This window comes from Oryctolagus cuniculus, chromosome 2, assembly GCF_964237555.1.
Source record: "Oryctolagus cuniculus chromosome 2, mOryCun1.1, whole genome shotgun sequence".
NCBI lineage: Eukaryota > Metazoa > Chordata > Mammalia > Lagomorpha > Leporidae > Oryctolagus > Oryctolagus cuniculus.
The window spans coordinates 25348505-25372867 of NC_091433.1; the positions used below are offsets into that span (position 1 = coordinate 25348505).

The 24363-nt window shown below is 37.8% G+C and overlaps 1 protein-coding gene across 17 annotated transcripts in view; it reads left to right on the forward strand.

Annotated features, from left to right (window-relative positions):
• Positions 1-24363, forward strand: part of PCDH7 (protocadherin 7) — a 434348-nt gene that overhangs the window by 4566 nt on the left and 405419 nt on the right. The window contains exon 2 of one of the 17 annotated variants that reach the window (XM_070069618.1): positions 4655-9149. The exons of the other annotated variants lie outside the window; for them this stretch is intronic. Within the exon in view, the coding sequence (XP_069925719.1) occupies positions 4655-4690 (36 nt within the window). The 3' untranslated portion in view covers positions 4691-9149. Of the gene's footprint in view, positions 1-4654; positions 9150-24363 lie in introns of those variants that run through there. 17 annotated transcript variants of the gene reach the window in all.

Genomic DNA, 24363 nt, shown 5'->3' on the forward strand with positions numbered 1-24363 from the left:
CATCCCATTAAGCGGCTTTTGAAAATATGCCTTTGCATGCATGTGAGCTTGAATTATTTATTTCTTTCAAGCCAAAATTTGACATGCTGGAGAGTTTATATCTGTCATGTTGTTGATTCACCTGGAGTTAGGGAAACAAAGTTTTGTTTTGTTTCTGATGCTTTATCAGTTGTTTAAACAAGGAAAATCCCTGTTCCAGCAATAGCTCTTTTCCAAGGTTAGTTATAAATACCCACAAATGCATTGAGATCTATAGTAATTTCCCTTGAAAATGGAAACAGGGTAATACAAAAAACCAGTGTGATGAGATCTTTCTTTCTGCAGTGTTTACTTACTTGTCAGCGATTATCTTAATAGTACTTTTGGCCTGTGACTGAGTGGCATTTCTCATTCTAAGTCATGTAATCTTATGCTGTTGAATGGACAAATCAAGCAGCAGATTTATAGATATTTTATTCAAGCACTTCATATGCTCTGTCCTGTCACTTAAGCTTCATTTGCCTCATCAGATAAGGTTAGCTCTATTCTTGAATATCTAAAACAGCCAATATCAAGACTGCTGGAATCCTGTTTAAAAGGGAAAACTATATGCTTATAAATAGACTAATGTATAGTGTCAGTCTCTCAACTGAGTAAAATCCATATACCCAAAGAAGAAATCCACAAAGCAATTTGAATGAATCACACAGTTTGCCAAAAGTCACTTTGGAAAATGTGTGTGTCTTAGGCATCCAAAAGAAAAAAAGTTAGAACAACAAGTAAGTAGTTAACCTAAAATGAAATAAAGCCAATTGAAACACATTCCCCTTAATGTAATTAGTGATAGTAATTGATAGGCTTCATCTTCTCAATATTGCTGTCAAGGGACAAGGGATCCATTTACCAAGTACATGCTGTTTAGACATCTGACACAAGTGGGATTCTTTTTGTTCTGATTTTTGTTTGGACCATAAGTAGATGGTTTTCTATTTATTTGTAAAATGTAATACCCTAAATTTTTACCAAGTTCCCAAAATAAATTTCCTTTGATTAAGCTTGGATTAAAAAAAAAAAAGAAAAGAAGGTTTTTGTTATAATTCCTCCTTTGTTAAGTGAATTTTTCTCAGGAATAACTTGAGGACTATAGCCTTTCAATTCCTTACAGGAAGGATCCATTAAAAATCTGAGATTTGTTTGCTCTTAAGTCTTCATTTCACTCATAGTTTTCCCAAATTACCTTATCATAGTTCTGTATTTGTGATAAAGTGTAAGTGATGCCTCTTAACTGTGTTCTCATCTTCCTGAGAGTCAGACATTTTTGAAGTGTGTCTCCTAAGTGGCGTTAGTGGTTACACTATAATAACTTAAGCAGCTTTGTAGAAATGATAGTTTGTAAGTAATACTCACCCCCCCACCCCCACACCTTGGATTGTATTCATAGACTCTAGTGAAATTCAAATCAACCTTCTATGGTTACTGTTTGGCCCACTGGGAGCTGGGTGTTACAGAGTTGCTGGAATTATTTCTGAAATTCACACATCAGAAAACTGAAGAGGAAGCCCAGTTTTTCCTAGTTCATACCTTTGCAATTCAAACAAAAGCTTTCTGTCTCAATTAAGTAATGTGTTTAGCTGAGCAAAATGGGTATCATCAATGGCATTATTGAGAATAAGAGCCACCTTTCTATTTCATACTTTCCTTTGCATGGAGAACTTGTCTTTATGCTTCTTAAAGTTTTGGAACTTAGAAGAATAACTGTGCTTTAGATTTGTAAAATAAAGGAAACTGCATTTTATTTGTCTATTTATTTTAAAATCTCCACTGTTTTTATTTTTTGGCAAGTATTTTTAAGTTTCCTTAAAACACAGAATTCCAAAACATTGATACCCAATATAATAGAACAGTTACTAGTTTATGTATTATTCTCAAGTCTTGTTGAGCCCATCCTTGACATGCTGCTATTTAGATAATGCACTTGCACGTAAAATTTTTATTGTATTTAATAAATGGAAAATGAGGTAATTTATTTTTGGCAAGAATTTAGCTTGAGTAAACATTTGTTTAAAAATCCATTTGCAGCGGCTGATGCTGAAATACTCAAGGAAAAAAAAATATATATTAACTACAGTGACCGACCATTTCCCTTAGTAAGGAACTGATGAATTGGGCTGAATAAAGGATCACTTCAGTTTCTCAAAATATGTTCAATATATTCACTGTATACTTAACAAAAAGATATGGTAGAATTTATTTTTCAAACCACTTCCATTTTGGAAGAAAATGGATGGCTTGCCATTATCTATTAGAGTATACGCAGGAAGAAGACTGAGTGTCAATTTGTATACGTGTGTGCAACACCGTACATATTTTAGTGAAAATGCATCTACAAGTTAGCCACAGTTTCCAGTTTTGATTCTTTAAGTGGAATTTCTCCAATATGGTTATCTCGTGTGCCCCCAAGGGGTCTTTCACAAAGCATGATGACTCTGCATATGATGAGATCTCTGTTACATTTGACCTGTATCATAGGCAAGAGGCTAGAAGCTGATAGAAGGTAGGCCTTATCTGTAGGGGGGAGATTTATTCTAAAGCACTGTTCCCTGGATGTTTGGATGTCTATGAAATGAAGAAAAGACCAACCACTGATTTGATATGCAGTAAATATGTAAATTTGTATGAAAATCCACATGTGAAAGTGAAACCTTATCTTAAACTCACCCTAAATGAACTAGTGACTGAGATAAAAAAAAAAGTACGAATTCAATTTGAAGATTTTAAGTAAGTCATAGCATGGTAAATATAGTAAAATCGTTATATCTTTGAATAATTACAAATCTCATATTTGAAAAGTACACACATCATATATGAATATATCACAAACTCTTTTTTTGTACACATACAGACATACACATATAAACACACGCAAATTCATGCATACTAACTAGGGTCCCATTGGTTTTTTGTCACAAGATTCATTGATAATGTAAAAAAAAAGACCTGACCTTTAAATATATACAATAAGTCAAAGTAAACTATACATACTGTAACCAACAATTTAATGGGGTACTGAAAATCACAAGTCAGCATGGTTGACACAGTTATAGAAGAGGAGGATGAGGCCTAACATAAAAAAAAAATTTGATTGAGACCACAAAATTATCAGATATGCAGTAGACCAGAATCCTCATGGAATGCTGATTCTAATGGTTTTATTTTTCTGTTATCTTATCACACTATCTTGAGGGAGAAAGCTGAGTCCCCAAAACTTTCTCTCTGTATATTACAACAGGAACTGGAATGTATTCAGGCTTACTGATGTATTTACCACTGTGTATTTAGCTTTGAAAACTGAGCATTTTACAATAAAATGTAATTCTGTTTGGCTCCAGTTGCTACAAGTAAGTTATCCATGAAATTATAACTGAAAATTTAGACTTTTAGAAGAAATTATAGTTCCTTCCGCTGTATAAATACCAGTTGATATGCAATAAGATAACACCATGGTTAAGAATACGTGTTCAGCAAGTCTATTGACGGGATTTTTGATTTTAGCAGAATAATGATAACAGACCTAAGTTCTTAGGCAGCATTTGGTATATCTTCAATAGACTGTATGTTAGTAGAAAAGAAAAAAAATTCTATAAAATATGGATGGAACTTGCCATGTATTGTAATTGAGATAATCTTCTAACTTTTCTAGCAATACTCATCATTTCTTGTGGTTTCTGAGTGATTTTCCTCTTCACTGACTTTGCAGGTGACTTTTGCCATAGCAGCAAACTTTACAAAGAATTATGAACAAATTATACCTCTTAATTTGCTTTTAGAAAAACACAGCATTTTGCTATTTTTCAATCAGATTGCTTTCTTGCTAGGTAGCTAACCAGTCTAGTGTATCAGATTCTAACTGTGCATCGAGATAAAATATAAAGTATTGAATATATTAATTTCAACAATAAAATCTCATCTATTTTTAAAAATAAATGCAGTTTGACAAAACCCAATGCTTCATCACAGTCATCAATACTATCAGACGTTTTTATATCATTTCTTTCCTGGGTAGGGATTATGTAAGAAATGTAGTGTAATAATTGCTAGGAGTATTTATGGTTCAGGTGTATATAACCAATTTCTATGCCATGGCAAGGTTCCTCATTCATTAATTTAGTATGTCTGCAAAGAAATAGTATGAGTTGTTCAGATATATCTAGAGAAAGCTTTGCTTTCCTTTCTTATTTTTAAAGAAGTCCCCAGAATCTTTTTTTAAAACAGTGACTTTGTTGCGCTACATTACACAGTACTTTATTTAGCATTGTAGGAGAAATCACATTCCAAGAAGAATTGAGCTGAAACCACTAAAACTAATCTTAATTATCACTTCTGCTGAATTAATGTTTTAAAGGCAAAATAAAGGTTTATTTTCAGGAATTTTGTGATGTTTGTATTGAACTCTAATGCTGTGTACAAACAAAAAAATCTGTTAAAGCTTCCAAGTAGGTTTCCTCTGACAAGTCAGCCTTTTGCACTGAGCATATCTATTATTTACAAATACATAATTTGCAAATAAAATTTTTCTTCCAAATCTCTATTGCAGGATTCCTGTTGGGCATAACTCATTGGGGAAATTTTCTTCACGTTTTTTTAGCTGCATAAATCTTTATTTTCCTTTTTTCAGATGCGTCTACATCCATACATTACTGTGTTTGGCTGAATTCCACTCTAATATGATGCTCCATTATGCACCATACTGTGATGACCTTGCTACTTCGAAACCTGCTGGAGCCTGCCCTTGGCCGTGGGGTGTCAGCCAATCACTGCTTGTTCCACTTGCCATGCATTTTATTTTCAAGGTTTCAAAAATCATTTAAGGAAAATAGTATGAAAATAAATAAACTTATAAAAGGAACAGTATTAATGCAGAACTATGCTACTGATGGATGTCTGTATCACCAGAAGTCCCATTCTCAAAGAACTGGCTAGAAGACTTGCTAGTAAAATCTTTTTAAAATCTCCAAAAGAATATTTCAGCAATAATCTTAAGACTTGGGCTTTGTGCAAACCCAAAGAAATTAAGCCTATTGTGTCTTTTACTATACTACATTAAATACTGACTTTGAATAAAAACTAAATTGATTAATATTTTTAAGTGTCATGTAATTGCAGCTTTTCCAGGTCAGGTAGTTCTGTGAGAGAATAGTGTCTTTTCTTATTCTGTGTATGTATGTCTACATTCCATGGTGTGTGTTTCTGTGTGTTCTCACACATGTATGTGCAAGGCTTTTCAGTAGTGTTATAAAAATCTCGTCTGTGAATCAAATTTGAGAGATCAACCTTGCATTTATCACAAGTACTGCAATGGATTGATTTTTCCTTAATTTTCAAGTACTGGCCAAAGTATCTATAGAATTTTCGAGTATTTTGGTCAAGTTTCCTTAGAAAAGTATAGAACTTTGCAGGTAGATTTACTAGACTCTCTGTAGTCAAATCAGAGGGAATATATGGCTTGCTGTTTCTCTGGAATCCGTTTATCAGAGGGATGTTCTGTTTGATGCCAGGTATCCTAAACTCAAGGAGCCTGTAAGAATTCAGCAAGGTATAAATTGTTGAAAGACTGAGTGACCAAGTTTTAGTTGCATAAATGAAACTTTAGGTAAGTCACGGACACCGATGATGGCCCCTCTATCTCTTTATGCTTGTGTATTTACGTATGACTTTATTCCATTTTATGTGTTTACCTGCCTAAAAACAAGTGTTCCATACAAAAAACCTAGTGATTTTAAAATACATTTAGCACACTGTCTGCCCTATTACAGTTTTCCATAGGTTTTAAAATACTGACCAAGAATGCTAGATTGTCAAGATGACAGCCTTTTGATAGAAATAAATAAATTGGGAAGACATTAGAGTGTGAAGGGATAGGAAATGCATTGAGAGCCACGTAAATCTCTAAAGTCTACTTGATGATTTTTATTCTATTAGCTGCTTTTTTAATCCTGCTAAATGGACATTTCCAGAAATATCATTGAGACTACTTCTCAAATAAAAATTATTCTTAACCTCTTATTTTGTGTTAAGCACAGGGTAAGTATGAGAAGCTAGTGGAATGAGCCCTTGCCATGTTTTACTTCTTGGTTTCCTTATCCTAAGTAGTTAACTTTTTTAGATATAGCATTTAAAATGTGACATGTGTGATGAGTCATATCAGCTCAAAAATCATAGAAAAAGCAAAGTACAGACTTTAGGGTTAAATGGATTTGCAGCTGCATAAAGGTATTATTTGTGAATACCTCCACAAGAAAGGATGTTCTAAGCATTTCATAAACTTGGGTTGCAACACATTCTTGGGGCATCCCATCAATGTACTTTTTTTGCTACCACAATGAAAAAGTATGGAACTAGACAGACTCAGAGTATTTTACCCAATTGTAAGAGTAAATGCTGTCTTGTACAATTTGGGGGGCAGTTGTGCTTATGTACATGTGAGTGTTCCTGTGTTGTTTGCTATGTAAATATATCTTATTATGGAAGCAGTCAAAGAACATTCAGAACCACCAGCTACACTGTTAGGATGCAAAGTTATACCTACTTACTGTTACGGCTGGAAAATGCAATAAATCATAGCAAAAGCATTACTGACACTCTGAAACATTTTAGTATACTACTAAACTGAATCAGAATAATGAGCAGCATCCTTAACACAACAGCATTCATTAACAGCAAAAAGCTGTTGAGAAGCCTGTTGTGATTCCCTTATTATTCTTGCTATTTTTTGAAACAAATTCCTTAAAGTTGTGCGATTGGTTCACTGACCAGGCATGGGCTATCCTCTCCTGCTGTCCCTGCTTCCAATTATTATCAACCTCCGGTCCCTGGAGAGGTCTCTTTTGTAGTTACTGGGACTTAACCATTTAGAGTGGGCCTGTGGGCAGATGTAGCAACTCAGAACAAATCACACACCACTGGATATATTTTAGTGAATGGGTATTTTATTTTAAATTACAAGGTAATAATGGATTCTCCATTACAAATCCAAGGACAAACAGGAAGAAGGCAAGGATTAGTCTGTTTAGAGTAGTTCATCTGTTAGACAGAGTTTTTTCTTTTAATACATCAAATGTCACCACTGGGCCTGGACATCCAAGGAACAATAAGGTAAAACTTTGCCCTCATGGAATTTACGTATTAAAGAGAAGATTACAGAGCAGAAAGATGAGAATGTCGTTTGCATCGTGTCTCCTTAAGCTTCAAAGCAATGAATGCACATTTGCTCATTTGCTGCTGAGAGAAGATTGGGAGGAAAAACATCATTATTGTTCCTGAGGTTAGGATTCATAAGCAAAAAGCTTCTCTTTCCATGACACCAAGGGAACCCACCAAGAACTTTCTAAAACCCTTGAAGAAAACACACAGTCAAATTCAAGAGGACTGAATGCATGTCAGAAGAGTTGTGAAATTTGTGTTTTTGAATTCAGTATATTTTCAGACTTCTCTGAACAAAATCCTCTCAAAAGACAGAATTGAAGGGCACTGAAAGCATTTGCCTAAAGTTGTGAAATTTGCATTTTTGAATACACTGTAGTTTCAGACTGCCTTGGGGGAAAAGTCTTCCCCAAAGAGATCCTTGGAGCAGGTTCAGTTTTTCAAGCTGCTGCAATCAGAAGCTGCACTTCAGATGACCACACACACACACACACACACACACGTAGTATCCTGGGTATAATTTGAGACCTAATTATATAGCTGAATTTGTAAATAACAACCTCATATATGATTAAAAAACACTCTCAAGAATTAGGCAATTCATTTGAACCCTAGCTTTATATTCAAGGACATATCTAGAAAGCTTACCCAGGTTCTTATGAAGAAATTCTACAGTTTGAAATATGTATCAATCTTCAGAGGATAATCTTCTGTCACTTAGCAAAACACCCTTTTTTGTGTAATTTTTTTAATCCATTGTATACAGAATGTACCGACTTGCTATATCTTCATTACATTGTGCAAGGTTTCACAATTGGAGATAAAATGATGACTGGAACAAGGTCCCTTCTTTCATAGAAAGGACAGTACAAAAATCAATTTACCTAAGTCTGGAGATACATGGAGTGTGAAAGGAACCACATGTGCGTTCATCTTGTCCATCACAGCATTGCTGGTGCCTACTAGAGTTCCCAGAATATTTGTTGAAAAAAAAAAAAATGAACAAGGGACCTGGGCTTTGATGTGAAGTAGCCTATAAATCCAGCTTCTTTGGATCTGGAGTAGGGTGTTACCACTTATCTATTAGGCTCCAGAGAGCCTCCTAATTGCTATTTTCCTTCCCTGCTGGGTGGGTGTCTCCAGGATGAAAGGCTACCTGCTGTGTTGGCCTGAGTCCAGGCTTCTCTGAAGCGAGATGACCCCTGTTCCAGCAGCAAATGAGCGATTTTCTCATTTCCCCTCCTTCCTTCTTCTCCTCGATGGTGTTGTGAACACCAAACCCTTAAATAAGATAAACTAAAGCAAATGTTTAAGGCAAAGAAAGGAGGCACTGGCCATACAGTACACTTCTGACATATTTTGAGGGGGCATGAAAAGAACCGTGCAAACATATGGGTTTTCAGTATTTTCTCTGGAGATCCTCATCTGGGGAAAAAATAGATACCTTACGCCCAACACTTGCACGATCTCTGTATTCGTCAATTTATATCTCCCTGCAGATATTATGCACTCACTCTGCCAGCCATGTTCACTGATAAAGTTTCCATTTTCTTTGAGCCCTGTGGCAAGCAGTCATTTTTAAAAGTGAGAGGCTGGCATATCTGTACAGAGAAAGGCGTGCTTGGTTTAGGAAAAGAAGTGGTCTAAAACGGGAACACGTATCCTAACTTTAGAGCAGGAGGCAGTGAAGTAGGAGCAGAGAATTGCTTCCCAAATTAAAATCACTCCTAAGGATCCAGGAATATTTTAAGGAACTTCTCTTTTAAAATGTAAATAACTCTCAAGGAGCTCTGTTCAGCCTTTAGCTCACCTGGGTGTAAAGTGCTTGAAGCAGATAACGAGGTCAGCACCTCACAAAGATCAATAGTGGTTAAGAAATGGGAACTTTGATCAGAGCCTTGAGGAAGGACAGGCAGCCTGTCCTCTGTTCTGGGAACAGAGAACTCCACTAAGGCACCAAGCATCGCAAACTCCAGCAAGCATTCAGGGAGATGAGGGTGAGATTTTATCAGAAAAGGATGCTCAAGAATGGCAAATGGTTGTGGCCTTACATTTTGGCCCAAGGCCCTGTCGGTCTTAAGGATGCCACTAATCACCATGATTTGATGTGATCTCAAGATAGGTTTGGAAAAGGAATAAAGCTCCACTTCCACCCATTTAGGCACATGTTTTGGTTTGATTTGGGTATTGTTTTTCATCTAGAGGATCCTGTCCCAATCCTCTGTCTTTATTTTCTGTTCCCATACTTTTGGAGGAAAGAGAAGAACATAAAAAGGAAAAAAAAAAAAAAAAGAAATTACAAAACTGCCTAGCCACATACTCACTATCTCCTACTGTGATTACACAGTCATAGTAAAAATGGTTTCCACTTGTCTTATTTCCCCACAATTGTTTCTTATCCTATCATTACTTAAGGAAGCTGAAAATTAAAGAGGATAATAAGAGGACTTTTTTTTTCCCTGTTGGAAGAAAATTCAAAAATACCTGTGGAATCTATGGAATGTTTAGGGCTGAAAAAATAGAAAGGGCTCTCGACCTCCAATCCCCATTTTAGTTAGGTGGACTGAATATTTCAAGATGTTGAGAAATAGAATTCATTTAATTAACTTTAATCTTTTAGTAAAATAATACAGAATAAAAGCCAATTTTTTTTTCTTTTAAAGGTTTACTTCTTTATGTTGAAAGAATTACAGACAGGAGGAGGAGGAAGAGGAGAGAGAGAGAAAGAGAGAGAGAGAGAGAGAGAGAGAGATGTTCCATCTGCTGGTTCACACCCCAGATGGCCACAACAGCCAGCTCTGGGCCAGGCTGAAGCCAGAAGCCAGGAGCTTCAACAGGGCCATCTTCAGCTTCTTTAATAGAGAGCTGGATCGGGAGTGGAGCACCTGGAACATGAACTGGTGCCCTTATGGGATGCCAACATTTCTGGCTGCTGCTTTGCTTGCTGTGCCACAATACCAGCCCCAAGCAATGACTTAATTAAAAATGCTTTGGCTATTTCTTTTTAAAATTTTGTCTATTTTTTATTTGAAAGAGAGAGAGAAGCAGAAAGAGATCTTCAGTCCTCTAGTTCACTCCCTAAGTGCTTGCAATGACTAGGGCTGGGCCTGGGCCTGGCAAAAGCCAGGAGCCTGTATCTCAATCCAAGTGTCTCCAGTGGGTGATAGGGACCTAAGTACTTAGGCTATCACCTGCTGCCTCCCAGGTTGTGCCTTTGAATGAAGCTATAATCAGGAGTGGGTCAGGACTCAAACTCAGGCACCTGGACATGAGAGGGAGGTGTCCCAATCAGCATCTTAACCACTTTCCCAAACTCCCATCCCAGATGTGACTTTTATTGTGCATTTAGACTGTTTTCAATCAGATTCACTTGCCTCATTCTTAGAAATTCTGTCTAGTCCGTCTGTCCTATAGCCTAGAAATCTGAATTTTCATCATTTCTCCTTTCTCAATTCAGATGTCAAATGGTAGGGCAGAATGCAGAAATGCTAGGTGAGAGCCCCTGACGCTCCTAACGTCTGCTTGCTGGTACACTCCGAGAGTCTCTCTGGCAAAAATAGAAAACGAGTTGGATGAGGCAGTCTGAAAATCTGTTCCTGATTGGCTGGTGCGACCTTGTGTGACCCCGTCAAGTCCTGAGCCTCTGGGAACTGCTCTTCTGTCATTTTACATAAGAACCCCTGCTCTGATTACATGGCAGGGTTTACGGGGGTCACATAAAATATTTGGGATTTTTTTGAAATACTGTCACAACAGAAGACAACACTTCTCGTTACCCATGAATTCCTCTACACTCTTCTTACGGTGCATTGACACTTGTGAGTGGTACTTTCACTATCTTTTATTCAAAGCGTTGAACTCATTACTTGCCCTACCCACCTCCCTGAGCCTCTGACTGTCTCATCCTGGTCATCTTCAGAGTTCCCCTGATACTGAGGAAGTTGCCACGGCAGCATGTGGGCCCCACATATGCCAGCAGGCGCTAGCGGTTGTCACAGAGACCTCACTGCCATTGACATCGCCTGTGGAGAAGGAGAGGTCCTGGCTCGTTGGTGTAGAGCAGGCAGCGTAGGGAAGCTCTACAGCAGTTCCGCAGCATCCTTTTTTATTATTATTATTATTTTTAATTTTTTGACAGGCAGAGTGGACAGTGAGAGAGAGAGACAGAAAGGTCTTCCTTTGCCGTTGGTTCACCCTCCAATGGCCACCGCGGCCGGCGCACCGCGCTGATCTGATGGCAGGAGCCAGGTGCTTCTCCTGGTCTCCCATGGGGTTCAGGGCCCAAGCACCTGAGCCATCCTCCACTGCACTCCCTGGCCACAGCAGAGAGCTGCCCTGGAAGAGGAGCAACCGGGACAGAATCCGGCGCCCCGAACGGGACTAGAACCCGGTGTGCCGGCGCTGCAAGGCAGAGGATTAGCCTAGTGAGCCGCGATGCCGGCCGCAGCATCCTTTTTGACACTTCTTTCCTACAGCCTATCACTTTTTACCAGTTGTTTCTTCTTGGCAGGTAGTCTGCTTGGACTAGTCTGTCTTTCGTTCCTAGTGTCCAGCATCTGACATTAACCACCTTCTCTTCTGACCCCTCATGATGCTATGGGCCTTCGTTATATCATTTGCTGCCTCCAACAATAGTAGGGGCTGGTACAGTTGTTACCCCATCTGACAGAGCCTTTTCTGCATGCTATCCCCTCCTTAACAAGGGGCCTTGAGCCCCCTGCAGTCAACTCACCTCCAACAGACTTGTCTCCCCCTTGTGTCTGAGAATCTTTGTTATCATAGTATTCCTGCTGGAGTTAAATTTACTTTTTCACGTATTTAGGTTTTTGTTGTAGTCTTTAATACCTGCTGTGTATTCTCAGTGAGTAAAGACAGTTCGTATTAGTCTACAATGTCAAACTATGTATGTATGTCAGTCAAGCTGACGTAGCAGAATACCACAGACCAAGTAGCTTATACGAGAGAAGGTAGTTTTCTGTAGGGTTTGGAGTCTGGCAGATGCAATCCAAAGGGCTAGAAAATTCAGTCCTGGTGAACGCTCTCTTCCTGGCTCATAGGTGGCTGCCTTCTCTCTTTGTCCTCACACGCCTTTCCTTTGTGCATGGAGAGAGAGAGAGAGAACTCTAGTATTCTTTCTTATAAGGACAGTGGTCCAATTGCATTAGGGCCGTAACTTCATGAGCTCATAAAGCCTAATTTCCTCCATAAAGGGCCTATCTCCAAATACAGTCACATTGGGGATTAAGACTTCAATATAATTCAGTTCATAATAGAGTCTATTCTTGGTGTGAGAAAGAACACATTGGCCTGGGCCATCATTTTTCATGAGTTTGTCATTCATTACACACAGTCTGCACATTTCTGGGAAAGTACACCTGCTATTTTAAAGGAAACTTTCCCTTTTTAGATGAGCTCCAAAAAGCAACCTTATAAATGTGTTCTTATAATTGATGGATTGTTGGTTAAAATCACTATGAATTTTGCAAATATATATATGAACCTACAATATGTATGCATGTGCATAAAATTTCAAATACACTTTTTTCACTTACTACATCTAACTTTTAATGCTCATCATGGAATGGCTTTTGAAATTTTCAGTTTTCACAGTAATTTGTGATATTCAGTAACATCTTGATTATTTTAATTTTGCTAATCAAGAAGTACACATAGGTACAGTAATGTAAAATTAATATTTATATAAAACAGTTCAAAAATTGCTCCACAAATGTAACAGGTCTTTTTAAATGAAGAAACTGATATTTATTTTTAAATTTCCAATACATTTTCAGCATTAGAAGCCTACTAAAGGATTAAGTGGGGAAAGAGTTCAGAGTTCCCATGATACTGATGAAGTTGCCGAATTACTACTGCACATAGTAATTCCTCTACTGTAAGGACAGTCTCCGTGGATTTTCACACGCAGTGGCATAGTTGGTCGGACAGAGAACCAGTGACCTTATGTTTCATGATGCGTGGAAACTCCCAGGCGTGTGAAACTGAGGCTGGTACCATGCTCTGTGTAGCTGGTCACATATTATTATCACCATAGAGGCTATGCAGTAAGCTTGACATCATGAGACTAATTCAGGATTCATTCCACCCCCTTCATTGTGACTTTTCATTTCCTAATAGGGTACACACATCAATGGTTGGAAGGAGAACTCCTTTCTTTTTGTATTTGGTCAGCATTTCTAGACACTGAAAGTAAGAGCTGAATAGATTTCTCCTAAGAAGTATCTCTCTAAGCCTCTAGAGCTAACTTTGCATTTCTCCCTCTACATTTAAAAACAGAAGGTTATGGGCCGGCACCGTGGCTCACTTGGTTAATCCTCCGCCTGCGGCGCCAACATCCCATATGGGCGCTGAGTTCTAGTCCTGGTTGCTCCTCTTCCAGTCCAGCTCTCTGCTGTGGCCCAGGAGTGCAGTGGAGGATGGCCCAAGTGCTTGGGCCCCTGCACCCGCATGGGAGACCAGGAAGAAGCACCTGGCTCCTGGCTTTAGACCGGCGCAGCACCAGCAGTTGCGACCATTTGGGGAGTGAACCAACAGAAGGAAGACCTTTCTCTCTGTCTCTCCCTCTCACTGTCTATAACTCTACCTGTCAAAAATAAATAAATAAATAAATAGTTTAATGTTTCCCCTCTCCTGGGACAAGGCAATAATTATAAAGTTTATTTCAAAAATGTGCATCTATATATCTGTTTTGCAGTATGTTTAGCTGTTGAACACAGGATCAATTTTAGATGGAGAGATGGCATTCCTTTAAGACATTAGGAACTAAAACGATGGTAATGATTTCCTCCCCCACCCCAACCAACCAATGCATATACTGCCAGGTCAGAAATAGTAAAATTAACCTTGCTAGTGAAACTTGTGGCTTTTTTCTTGAATGTTTTTCTTTGATGAGAAATGTCTTTTCTTTGGTAGAAACTATGCATATGCATATATATGTAAACCTACATAATGCACACAGAAAATGCATATAACATTTTGGAGAGCAAATATTTAATGAGTGACTACCATATGCCGATCACATGCAAGGTACTGTTGCAGGCACAGGAAAAAATAGCAATAAGAGAACCAGAAAACAACTTTGTCCTCCATGGAATTTCAGTTTCATTGGAACAGTATATAAAAATAGTAGCTAAACTTATATTGCACACTATATATTGGGTACTAGTCAAAATATTTCACACATATTAACTCATTAAATAGGCACAATAACCAAGCAGTTATGCCTGTGACTGCCTTCAGTTTGTAGATGTGGAAAGTGATGCAGAGTGGAGTTCAGTAACTTGCTCGTGGGCACACAATTTATAAAGTGATAGAGCTGAGGTTCAAGTCCAGGCAGTCCAGCTATGGAGGCCTCACACTATTAGGCACTGTGAAAATGTGAAACAGAGGGAACAAGTCTGTTTTATAGCCACCTACTTCTTTGAGAATGAAATTGGGCTCACTTCCTTCTCTTGAAGACTTCAGTGATATTTCAGCCTTGCTATTTTTTTTTTTTTTTTTTTTTTGACAGGCAGAGTGGACAGTGAGAGAGAGAGAGACAGAGAGAAAGGTCTTCCTTTGCCGTTGGTTCACCCTCCAATGGCCGCCGCGGCCGGCGCGCTGCGGCCGGCGCACCGCGCTGATCCGATGGCAGGAGCCAGGTGCTTTTCCTGGTCTCCCATGGGGTGCAGGGCCCAAGCACCTGGGCCATCCTCCACTGCACTCCCTGGCCACAGCAGAGGGCTGGCCTGGAAGAGGGGCAACCGGGACAGAATCCGGCGCCCCGACCCGGACTAGAACCCGGTGTGCCGGCGCCGCTAGGCGGAGGATTAGCCTAGTGAGCCGCGGCGCCGGCCTCAGCCTTGCTATTTTAATACCTTTTACTATGTTCATGAAATTAGGTCACTCCATTTTTTTTAAAAACACTACCTTAAACTTTAATCAAAGTGCAAATCAAAGTTTGGGAAAGTAGAGAATGGATTGTGTAGTGCTCTTCTTCTCCTTTCTCCCTACTTTATGCTTTTTGAAAATAATTCATAAAATATTTTGTTTTTATGATCTTCATTTTATTCAATAGTCACATGATCTGTTATGTGTATCATTAATCCCAGAAGGAAATTAATTCATGATTTTTGTGAATTGCCATTTGATTCATTTTAGGGAATTGCTTTTCATTTAATAGAAAGTAAAATTTTGACTAATTTTCCTAGTAAGTACATTTTACCTTTTATAAAAAAGAAAGGAATTTTTTTCTCTTGAGTTTTTTAATGCATTCACAAATGTCTGAAAGTGAATTACTTAAGAAAGATTTTCAGAAACTTACTGGGGTTTTCCTTATATTAGTTGGCCATTATCCACCATTCAATTAAAACAGAACTTACATCATTTAGCAAATTTTATTTTAAAGTGTGTCATCATCCCAGTTCTTTTAGAACTTATACAAATTTCTTTATTAAATGCATTTTCAATCAGCTGCAATGCATATGAGTGGCACCAATACTAGTTATAAATTGACATTTATAATAATAATGGTATATTAATTTTTTGCTATGATCATTTCTTCTTAATGTGTCAGTGACATTTTCCATTGCAGAATGGTTTTTCAACATGAGCTCTCCCAAAACATGTACCTTTGTAATAGAACTCTGGTATTGTTTATATAATATCTCTGTGTAGGGGTAAGCTGAATTGATCTGAGGATTATTGGAATAATTTAAAATGTTTAATCTTCAAACCCAGTGAATCAACTTTCTGAGGCTACTGTTTCCTTAGTAAACTCATTAACTTATAGAAATATAGAATAGTTATAACTATTCATTGAAGTGGATATTAAAGTAATGGGACTGGTGTTTGTCACATTGGTTAAACTGCCTCGTGGGACAACTGCATTTATATAGGTGTGTCTGGGTTCATATCCCAGCTTTGCTCCCCATTCCAGCTTCTTGCTGTTGCACCCAGTGTGGCAGCAGGTGGTGACTCAAGCAGCTGAGTCTCTTCCTCTATGTAGAAGACCCACATTGATTTCCAGCTCTTGGCTTTTGCTTGGCCCAACTTGGGTTGTTGTGGGCGTTTGGAGAATGAACCACTTGATGAAATCTGTCTCTCTCTCTTTCTGTCTCCCCCACTCCACCTTCAGATAAATAAAATTTTAAAAATAAAACATTGCTACCATTAAAGTTATTTCCTACTAATGAAAATAAAGCCTAATAAAGTGGTAAGGAATCTAGCTATTCATCTCCAGTTCTCCCTTGAATTCTTACAGAATCCAGCAAACCATGCCCTTACCATAAGAGTTTAACTGCTTTTTGGAAACAATCATATCTATGGCAAAAAAAGACCACCTCTGTATATTAATCAGTTGTTTGTCATTGGCCTATTAATGTGCGCATCCTAAATGTATTCTGCAATTATGAGATCAGATGAATATAAGCAAGTGAGAGGTTGAAACACTATCATTTACATTGGAAACATTGCCTAAATTTAGTGACTGAGGGTAAACAATTACCTATGAGTCAATAAACTTCAGTGTAGATATTGGTACACTTGGGAAGAGTAAAAGAGAAGAGAAGATCTATATATATAATTTTTTTTTCAAAAACAAGTACCATGCTTTGAATAATTACATTGTAATTATTGAAGTCCATGATTCACTCTGTGTATATTATTATCTTTCTTGCAAGATGTTTCCTGGATATACCTTGAGGATTTTGTATTCACTTAGATAAACAGAAATTGCTTTCATGTCTAGTAACAAACAGTATCAACAGTTAAATTATAAGCAGGTAATAAAAGCCTATGGTTATGAGTTCTGGAGAACGGATGGCAATTCCTTTTGAATGTTTTGATTGTTCTCTTGCAAAATAAAAATAGTTGTGGCTGGAGCACTAGGCATGGAGTCCTGATAGCAAAAAGGCTTACAACTGTGCGAGTCAGTCTGAGAATTGGTATATGAAGAATTTTGTCTTATCGTATGCTTAGGATTTTCAATACTATCTATGATACTGCTTGCTAATCAATAGACAAAGGCATAGCCTGGAGAAATTTAAATTACTTGATGACTTCACGGTGTCACACTACAGTTAATAGAACAGCACGTGTACATTGTGAAGGAAGAACAGACACACCTTGAAAAAAAAAAAAAAACAAATTATTCCCTACAGGGTACTTTTTTTTAAAAAAAAATATTTACTTATTTATTTGAAAGTCAGAGTTACGCAAAGAGAGAAGGAGAGAGAGAGAGAGGAGAGAGGTCTTCCATTTGCTGGTTCACTCTCCAGTTGGCCCTGCAACGCCCAGAGCTGCACTGATACAAAGCCAGGAGCCAGGTGCTTCCTCCAGGTCTCCCATGCAGATGCAGGGGCCCAAGGACTTGGGCTACCTTCCACTGTTTTCCCAGGCTATAGCAGAGACCTGGATCGGAAGTGGAGCAGCCAGGTCCCGAACCGGCGCCCATATGGGATGCAGGCACTGGAGCCAGCAGCTTTACCAGCTACGCCATAGCACCGGCCCCTACAGGGTACTTTTATAATCTACATGTTGATATGTTTACATGCATTTCTCAGTCTTAATCCAAAATGCTCCTATAATCTACATGTCTATATGTCTGCATGTATTTCTCAATGTTGTATCACAAACGGCCCACCCTTTTAGGCCACTGAGATGCAGTGCAAAGAAAATGAGATGATTTGTGTGAAGCCTAAACAAAGGAAACCCAGAAACACCTGTAGTCCTTCCTTACTGTGTCTGTATACTTATGACTCTCACCTTGCGCTCATGTTGGCCGATGTGGTGCATTCGTAAGGACTAAAGCAGTGCTGCCAGTCAGCTGTGAATTTTGACCTAATTTTATTTAATTCAAGATAGAAATTATTACTTATAACATACAACTTCAAATAGAAAAGAAATTGAAATGTAGAAAGATCCTTGCATCTAAAAGCATGACTTGCTATATGCTAGGCCCTCTTGCTAGTGGGTACAGTCCTGGCTGGCAGGCAGATGTAGATTTTACAAGGTTTTTTTTTGGTCTTGATCTCTGAAGTTGGGTAAATCTTCGAACTTTTCATTCCTGCTTTTCTCTAACAGATTCATTTAATACTCTGTGGGAAATGTAAGAAATTGTAAAAATCAAACAGTGCAACTTCGAATATCAGTTAATATAATTTCTATTACATGTTATAGTAAATCAACTATCTTTAGGGAGGATGGAGGGAGATTAAACAATAATGAGAAACCATGCCAAAAGTTGAAGCCAAGTATTTTCCTAGAAGAAATAGTTCTTCAAAAAAAGACTATCTGGTTACCAAAAATAGCAGAGTTAAGTTGTCACATTTTATTCCTAGCACTCATCTGTGGAGGAGAATTGAAGACATATTATTTTATCACTCTGAGAAAAATGTCTTATTGAAGAAAGAAGGGAAAAAAATATGCTTCAGAACTTGAGAGGAAAGTCTCAATTTACAAAAGGAAAAAAATCAAGGATTTTGCTCAGGGGTCCAAAAAATGTTTGGCTTATTTCTTTTTTATCACTTAAGCTGGTTTCTTGCTGGGCCTTTTTATTGAATAATTGAAAAAAAATTGGGTGGGGGAGTGACTTTTTCATCAAAGGCAGAAGATAGTAAGAAATAAAGGTACTAAGGGAATATAGATAGGATGTTGTATCTTTCTGTACTTTCATGATTGCCTACATTTCCTCCTAAACTTATAGTTGAAAAGCGCTGAAAAAATATCAGGCCCCAAGGAAAAATGTGAGAGAATAAAACATAACATTCTGTGCTCCATCAACCCCCAAACCTTGCTCTTGCTCCCTCGTGCACATACCTCCATAAACTCAAATACTTTAAGTTTAAAAGACTCATATGTTTATCTTTGGAAACCAAAAACAAACAAACAAAAAAAAAAAACAAAAACAAAAGGAAACAGTTTGATTAGCATTGAAAATTTGGGGGACATATTGGTATTTTTGAAAGCTACATTCAGAAGAAGTATCATTAACCATCTCAGTTGCTTTCAAGTAACAGAGCAAGATGGCAAACTCTGTGCTAGACAACCTTTCCCAAAGACACTGGACTGTGCACGAGCTGGTCTCCCCTGATTCTGTAGCATCTTCAGCAGCACAGTCAGTTTATAATACTCCGAGGTGATGCTCTTTTCTTTCCCCGGGGCATCATGTAAGCTTTTGCACTTGCTCTATCTTCGTTTATCCCTTCAAGTAGACTGAGTTTTCTCACTGTGTCTGATGGAGTCGGAAGTCAGTCCCAAGCAGCCAAGTGATAAGAATATGTTAAATCCTGATTATTTTTTCAACTTCAGTATCCCAGCTGCATTGAGAAAATCATAAAGGACTAGCAAATTCAGAATTTTTTTTATCAACAAGTGTCAAATATTTCTTGATCACACAACAAGAAAATCAGTAAAAGCAAAGGTGGAACTCAAAGTTTGTCAAATCTATGTCCTTGTCAACCTCTATGATTCTAAGTTAGATGGAATCTTAAGTCTGTAATGATGTTCTTAGAATTTACATGTCAACATGAGAATTCTTCTTCTATTCATTTCACTCCCAATTATTGATGTTTACTACAAATATAAAGTAGGTGTTCATAATCTTTTAGGGAGACAGATTTATACAAAAATAATTATAATGTAATATTGTAAGGGTTTTAATGGAAGCCACATATTCTTTGGGGAAGGACTTACTGATTCCTAGGAGGATTGTTACTTCGCAACTGCTTCACGAGGAAGTTATAATATGCTGTTGGTTTTTGTTTTCTGAAGACTTACTTACTTTTTTGAAACAGGACATACACACACACACACACTCAGAGTGAGAGAGAGAGAGTGAGAGAGAGAGAGAGGCAGCTTCCATATGCTAGTTTATTCACCAAATGGCTGCAACAGCCAGGGCCGGATCAGGTCAACATCAAAAGGCAGGATCTCCATCTCGATCTCCCATGGCTGGTGGCAGGAGCCCAAACACTTGGGATATCTGCTGCTGCTGCCTTCCCAGGCACATTGGCAGGGAGCTGCATCAGAAGTGGAGTAATCGGAACTCAAACCAGCATTCCAACGTGGAGTGCGGCATCACAAGGGCACCACATACTGGTCCCATGGCTTTGATTTCTTTCTCTGTTATCACTCCCGCATTAATCTAGCATTGTGGGACATAGGAAATCAAGACTTTTGACTAAAGCTGAAGTGGAATGTAAGAAGGTACTTCAAAAAGTTCATGGAATGTGTTAAATATGAAAAAAATTGTGTAGGTTTAAAAAAATTTGCAGCAAAATAAGCTCATCATTTTATTGCATTTTTGAAGTACCCTTGTGTTTTTTTTTTTCATATATTCCTTTACTTTCCAATAGGCTTTTTTTGTTTGTATTTTTATGTATTTGGTTGTAAATATTAAAACTGATTAATGAGCAATTTGGTTAACTTGACTCTGTTTTAGCCATTCCATGATTTTGACAAAAACTGAACTTTTTCACTGGAACTATTCACTCAAAATTCTGCACATTTCACTCACAATCACTTTTAGTTATTTTTGGATAACAAAAATACCTTCAGATGGGAACCACAACTATCACTGATGAGACTGAAATGGACAGATGTGATTTCCCAAAAAGGAGTTATATAGATAAGAGAGAGAAAATGTTTTCACCCTCTGGTTTATTCCCGAGAAGACAGCAATGGCCAGGACAAAGCTAAGCCCAAACCAGGAGCCGGGAGCTTTATCAGGGTCTTCCACACACTTGGCCACCTTCTGTTGTTTTTCCTAGGCCACTAGTAGGGAGCTAGATCACAAGAGGAGCAGCTGGGACATGAACCAGCACCCATATGGGATGCTGGTGTCACAAGCAATGGCTTTACACCCTGTGCCACAATGCCTACTCCATATGTGGATGCTTCTAATCAGGACAACATTATTGAAATGTTTGCACCTATCAAGGTGACTTCTTGGACAAGCACAACATTCATTTGGATCATATATTATGTTTTCCTAAAACAGTTATGTAGTCCCATAATTGTACTCCTTGTATTTTTTTATTCCTTGGTTATAGAAGGTGCCTTAGTCATGGGATATCCTGAGAAAAAATATAATGATTTTTATTTTACAATTTCAAATTATTTTTTTCAGTGCTTTTCATTTCGTTTAGTGCTCTCCTTTTCACCCGAGCACCTATCACGTGTTCTCTCAACACTGGTACTAGCTGTCAGCTGGCTTTCAGATAATCCTGCTTAAGTGACTGGTTGATGACAGCTTTTAAGATATTGCCTCTCCAAGTTATATTTCTATTCATGGAGGATTCTAGAAGAACAAAAAGCCCTGACGCAAAGGTTTCTAATGGAGAAACTTATATGAGCGTCATACAGAATACAGAGAAAAGCAACTGGTTGACTTTTCTCCCGTCGATCTTGGTGTCTTGGCTCAATCCCTTAAAGCTGTAACTGACTGGCCTTGTGTCCAGGTAGAAATAAGAACCCTTTATTTGGTGCTGGTGCTGCTCCATTTATCTTATATGTGTGTAGATGTATACAGTATGTAATTTTCTTCTATATTTAGCATTTTTTTTAATCCTGAAGTAATTCAAGGTCTGTAAGCCTCAAACTCCCAGGAGATAACAAAGACTGATAACCCTAGTCTAGAAGCTAACAAAAAAGTATCTCAAAATTACATTTCTGTCATTACTAAAAAGTATTAAAAGAAGCAACTTGCAGAAAGGCCACATTTTTAAAATGCACTTTTCCAGCACTGGGATAAAAGATAGCAAATGAAGACCCTAAAAGGAGGCTACCTGTTGAAATGACAAATGGAGCAGCTTCCTGAGAATTAGGTTTGGTTGCAGGGCCCAAGCACATGAAGGCAGCAGAAGGTGGATGTGCTGGAAGGCTCATCACAGGGTTCACCTTGGTTGCATTCTTCTTAATATTTTGGCGTCTCAGTATCTTACAATATTATGCTGCTAACTTTTCCAGCCTCTTGAGGCCTTATTTTCGTAACTACTTCTGAAGTTTTCCTCCCATTTACTTTATACAGAACCTTGTAGAAACTCTGTGTAATTCTCTCAGGCAGTGGTTTAAGCTAATGCATTGACCAAGCTATTCTATTGAGAGTAGGTTTACATGGGTGAATACTAGTGATTTTTGCACATTAACATTACTCATGACTACTTTTAGGAATTAGAAAGTGACTCAATATAAAAAATTTCCTCTAAGAATGCCTACGTCAACTAAATCTGGAAAAGAGGGCTTTTGCATTCATTCATTAATCTTTCTTTCATTCCTCTCCTTTGTTTCTTTTTCAAATTTTTACACTGCATAGAGTCTAGTAAACCATAAATAGATGTTCATTTCACTGGGGTATCCTCACATGAGGATTTAGTAATTTAGGTCATTTGTATCACTGGGTCATTTATACTGCTCGTATAATGGTGAGTTCTTTAATGAATCAGAATAGAGCAGTGTAATTAATCACTTGAGTTTGATATATGATGTGCCTTCATACTTTAAGTATTCCAATAGATATTGGAATTATTCTCCATCATGACAATTTACATTACAATTTTAAAAAGGCATTGACTAAAACAATGTGTAATGTTAAAATGTTTCCATATACTTTAGATAGTTAACAGTGAGTTGCCACTAAGAAAATGGAGGTTTTATTGTAGTGTATAACAGGAGCTTCTGTTCATGTCCTATTTGAGGTTGGCTGGTGCATCTAATCTATTTCCCAGGTACCTTCCAGACCTTACTTTAGTCATGTATCAGTTTCCTATCTCCCCTGTAACAAATTATAATGACCATGATTGTTTAAAACAATAAACATTGATTTTATAGCTCTGATGGGCCGAAATCAGAAGTGATCAGAAGGGGTTAACATCAATATGTTGGCATGGCTGTCTGTCTTTCTGGATGTTGCAAGAGCAGAATCTTTTCCAAATTCTAGAGGCTGCATGCTTTCTTTGGATCTTGACCCATTTCCATCTTCAAAGCTAGCAGTGACTGGTAGAGTCGTTCGCACACCTCGTCATTCTGATTCTTTTGCCTTGCTACAGGTTTGAGGAGACTGTCATTCCATTGAGCTCACTAGAAGAGTACAGGAAAAGCTCCTTATTTTAAAATTAGCTGGTGGGAAACTTTATTTTCATTTGCAATCTAAATCCCTTCTTGCCACACATGATATCATTCACAAATTCCCTGTGTGAGAATGTGGACCTCATTGGGAGCCATGGTTATGCTACTATGGATATGGCAAACATATCAAAATCCACACTCCATAAAATACAAGGTATTGTGAACTCTCCAATTAGACTTTTTTTTCTGTAAAATCTCAATATTTTTATTATTTACATCAAGTAGATACTGTATTACTATCCCTGCTGTATTTTGCTTTTCCCTCAAAATAATTTTTTAGTGTTGAAAAAAATAGGGGTAGAAAAAGTTGAAATGATCTTTTTTTCTGTAAGACAAAAGTTTTACTCATGCACAAAGTTGGCAAGTATTTTGAGATTTAGATCAGTAACATGGTTGCCAATTTGATGATCTTACTCTTTAATAGGAGCATGAGACTAAAAAAACTATTTATTTACCATATCAAGGGCCTATTTTTATGAAGTCTGTAATGTTAAATGTGATCTTACTTATCTCTTCACCCAGAAGCAGAGGAGTGAGAGTAGCCTGAAGGTTGAGCAGATCTGGTTCTACTTCTTCAGGCTTCAGTATCCCAATCAATGCATTTATAGGAATAATATTTGTCCTACAGAAGTGTTGTGAGCATTAGATGTTCAGATCCTGTGACACAGAGGGCCTCAACAAAGGATAGTGTTGTCATTCCCTGGGGGACGAGATTAATCTGACAACGAAGTCAAGGGAGCAACGTGATAGACTTTCTCTGGACCTTCTTGAAGGCACTGAGAAACAACTGGAGCTGGCACTTGACATAGTGCCCTCTCTGTACTATGTTTTATGACTTTTTTTATTGCAGAAGAATGTGCTAACCATTATTGTCTACCAGTTATCAACAGAATTAGAGAATCCCACTCATTTATAGCTTCTTCAAATTAATTCATCTTACTGCCGTATGTGTTTTCTTTGAAGATAATAAATCCAAGATAGTCTTTTCAAATGCCCATCCTCAAAAAAAAAAAAAAAAGGAAAGCAAAAGAAAATATTTGATCTCACCAATTTCATCAATCA